Source organism: Ochotona curzoniae, unplaced genomic scaffold (genome assembly GCF_017591425.1).
Source record: "Ochotona curzoniae isolate NIBS_2020 unplaced genomic scaffold, NIBS_Ocur_1.0 scaffold_3171, whole genome shotgun sequence".
Taxonomy (NCBI): domain Eukaryota; kingdom Metazoa; phylum Chordata; class Mammalia; order Lagomorpha; family Ochotonidae; genus Ochotona; species Ochotona curzoniae.
In genome coordinates, this window is record NW_024467104.1 from 2,969,145 (window position 1) to 2,972,624 (window position 3,480).

The following is a 3,480-nucleotide window of genomic DNA, read 5'->3' on the forward strand; positions in this document are numbered from 1 at the left end:
CCTAATCATTGTTGCTGATACTTCTGGTACTCTTCGGAATCAGAATGGTGAACGCGGACATCTTTGTTTTGTTCCACATATGAAGGGCAATGTTTTCGGTACCTCTCCACTCAGTATGATATTGATTGCTGATTTCCCATTTACTGCCTTTACAATTCTGAGGTATGTCCTTGTAAACGGAATTGGTACAAGATTGTTTTCTAACATGAAGCAATGTTGAATTCTGTCAGACACGGTCTCTGCACCAACTGAGGTGATCACATGGCTTTTATTCTTCATTCTGTTGATGTGAATTCTGATGTTTAATGACTTATGAATGTTGAATAACCCTTGAATCTTTGGGATAGAACCCAGACGAACGTAACCTTGTTTCACAGGCTGACTGAATGTTGGAACTGACCCAGTTATTGCAACCACCAGCATGTGCATAAACTGCTTGGGGTGACAGACTGTACTGGACCCTGCATTGGCAAGCACACACAAGAATCAGGCCTGGGATCACTTCAGTTGAAATTTCTTTGGGGTTCCCCTGATCAAACTCCCAGGCTCAGAACCCCAACCATGAAGACAACTGTAGGTTCCATGATCTGACCATGGAGTCCATGTGTCAAAGCTGAGCCACCTCAGTGTCTCAGGTGGAGTAACAGACAGCATATCCAGGTGCACATGGAGAATATGGTAGTATATTGGAGCCTGCATAGGATACCTGGTACCACAACAGAGAATAGAACAAATTGATCAACTATACCAGCCATGTGTTGGCACTAAAAATCTGGGCAAGTGGAGATGCTAAGGTGGACTATGTCAACCAGTGGGTTCTGGAGAGATTTCATCATGCTTGGAGTGGTGAGATCGGCAGTAATTCAGAACAGTTGAACTATCGAAACCACTTGAGCAGGACCCTGGGAGCATGTGCCACATCGGGGACCCTGGGATGGGTGGGAGGCTGGGTGTGGCTTTTTCCTTTAGCTCCCTCCTTCCCTCAGATGCAGGAAAGAAAAAACAGAATGTAGAAACAATGTTTTTACCCACTTTCCTGTAGCCCTTGACCCTCTGGGCCCTAATCAACTATGTAAAGATCATCAAAATTTAAAAAAAAAAAAGAAAGTTTATAATATGAATGATTTGCTATCATCCTTAATAACTCATCATTTTGAGTCAGTTGTACTGAAAACTTAATTATTTTATTCATTCATATCACAAATAATTATTGAAAAGCCTACAGTGAAGTAAGCATATTTATACCAAGCAGAAATCATGTAAAGAAACCAAGTAAAATTATTGCTATAGTGGGGTAGTGGTAATGGATAGCCAGTAGGTAAGTAAATACAGTTTAAGAATGTATTGATAAGAAAAGTATGAGGAATAACATTGCGTGAGAAAAATATGGGCAGGTAAGTGTGACTACTCTATAAAGGTCGTCAGGGAAGGGCTCCAATGACAGTTAACTTTTATTTAAGCAGAGACTGAAGGGAATAAATAAAAGTTCGACAGAGAACAGGTGGACAGTGTCAATGCCATAAGTTACAAGTGTAGCTGTTATAGAGAAATACGAAGCTCAGTGCCATGGGAGTAGGACAGAAGACTGGGGGAGTGATAAGACAGTTAATAAGCAGCATTAGCAGTTCCTAAAAACTAACAGAGATAAGCAACAATTATTATTTGTACCTCAAGGCATTTTAAATAAAGAAAATCTTAGTTGTGACATATTAATAAATCAAATATGCCTTTAGTTTTCTTCCATTTTCATTATGCATTGGTTGGTCTACCTTTTTGAGAAGTGCGACGTTTAAAAGAAGGTTTTACAAAATGGCTCAAATTAAATATACTAAATAGTTTCAAATGCATTAGCTAAATAACCTTCGAACGATATTTCAACTAAAACAATGCGATACTTTATTCTCAAATTAGCCACTTTAACCTAATACTTTTGCTACATTTATTCAAGTAAAAAATGCAGCATTAGTAAATGGCTTAACGGTGTAAGTTGATTTATTTGAAAAGCTGCATTCCCTTTCCTACCTAATCTCCCATTCCCAAGGGTAAGTGCCCAGGGTCACACTTGTTTTCACTCATGCTTCACATTCTGTTGGTACTGGCGTAAGAGAGAGAGAGAAAATACAACAAGTCAAGTCTTCTTATCTATACATGTAAAACCCAAACATTTTGTATTTCAGGTCTCGCAATCCAGGCGTAACATTCATGATCAAGGTGTCTGCTTTTTTAAAAATGCAGATTTTAACTTCTGATATTTCATGTTAATGAGGGATTTAAAAGGTCACTAATTCTTGGAGAAGAGAGGAGGGTAACTCAGTAATTAGGCTTCCCACACTGGTCATGTCACAAACATAGAGGCAATTTTGCCTTTGCAATAACTTTCCTGAATGCACCCTTCACCTCCTTGTTCCTCAGGCTGTAGACCACAGGGTTCAGCATGGGGATGACTATGGTGTAAAACACAGATACTACCTTGTCTGTGTCCATGGAATGACTGGAGCTGGGCTGCAAATACATGAATATAAGAGTCCCATAGAAAATGGAGACTGCAGTGAAGTGAGAGACACAGGTGGATAAGGCTTTCTGGTATCCAGCAGTGGAACGCATCTTTAGGATGGTTGCAAAGATGAACGTGTAAGATACTAAGATAACAAGGAGGGCAGAACAGATAACAAGACTGGCTGCATAAACAAGAACCATCTCACTAACTCGTTTGTTAGAGCATGAGAGAATCATGACTGCTGGAACGTCACAGAAGAAGTGATGGACAGTATTGGAGTTACAGAAGGAGAGACTGAATGTGTCCCCAGTGTGGATGGAGGCATTCAGAAAACCCCCAACGTAGCAGACAATGGTCAGAGCAGCACACACACTTCTCGTCATGATGGTGGTGTAATGTAGGGGTTGGCACACTGCTACATAGCGATCATAAGCCATTAATGCCAGCAGGAAGTTTTCTGCTGTGGCAAAGGCTGCAAAACAAAACATCTGGGCAGCACAAGCACTGCGGGAGAGAACGGTGGTTCCTAGTAGTAGCCCAGCAAGAACTGTGGGAGTGACAGCAGAGGAGTAACAAACATCCACCAGAGACAGGTGGCCAAGGAAGAAGTACATGGGAGTGTGGAGACGAGAGTCCCAGAGAATCAACACCATCAGTCCCAGGTTCCCAGTCATGTTGGAGAAGTAGATAAGAGTGAATAATACAAAGAGGGGGCCTTGCAGTTCTGGGTCATTGGTGATTCCTAAGAGGATGAACTCTGTTGCTTCTGTCCTGTTTCCCATCAAAGCTGCTTGCAAGTAAGACGATGCCCTGTAATGATGAAGAACAAAGAACAGCACATTAAATCTAGGGGTGACTGCAGTGAATCTAAATGTGTAAGTGCAATGTGCCTTATTTCAATTTAGGAATATCATGTGTTTCATGAGTCTTCACAAGTAAATCATGAATTTAAAATCCAAATTTAGTGCATTAATTTTCTATGT

At 40.8% G+C, this 3,480-nt stretch overlaps 1 protein-coding gene across 1 annotated transcript; it reads right to left on the reverse strand.

Annotated features, from left to right (window-relative positions):
• Window positions 1-2,340: 2,340 nt before the first annotated feature.
• On the reverse strand, window positions 2,341-3,279 carry LOC121172209 (olfactory receptor 5B3-like). The gene has a single exon (XM_041004060.1). It carries the CDS (start codon window positions 3,277-3,279, stop codon window positions 2,341-2,343), a length of 939 nt encoding a protein of 312 aa, XP_040859994.1.
• Between the last annotated feature and the right edge of the window lie 201 nt (window positions 3,280-3,480).

What these genes read in the sequence shown, in the direction of transcription:
- LOC121172209 (XM_041004060.1), bottom strand. Translation starts at nt 3,279, where the DNA reads ATGGGAAACAGGACAGAAGCAACAGAGTTCATCCTCTTAGGAATCACC.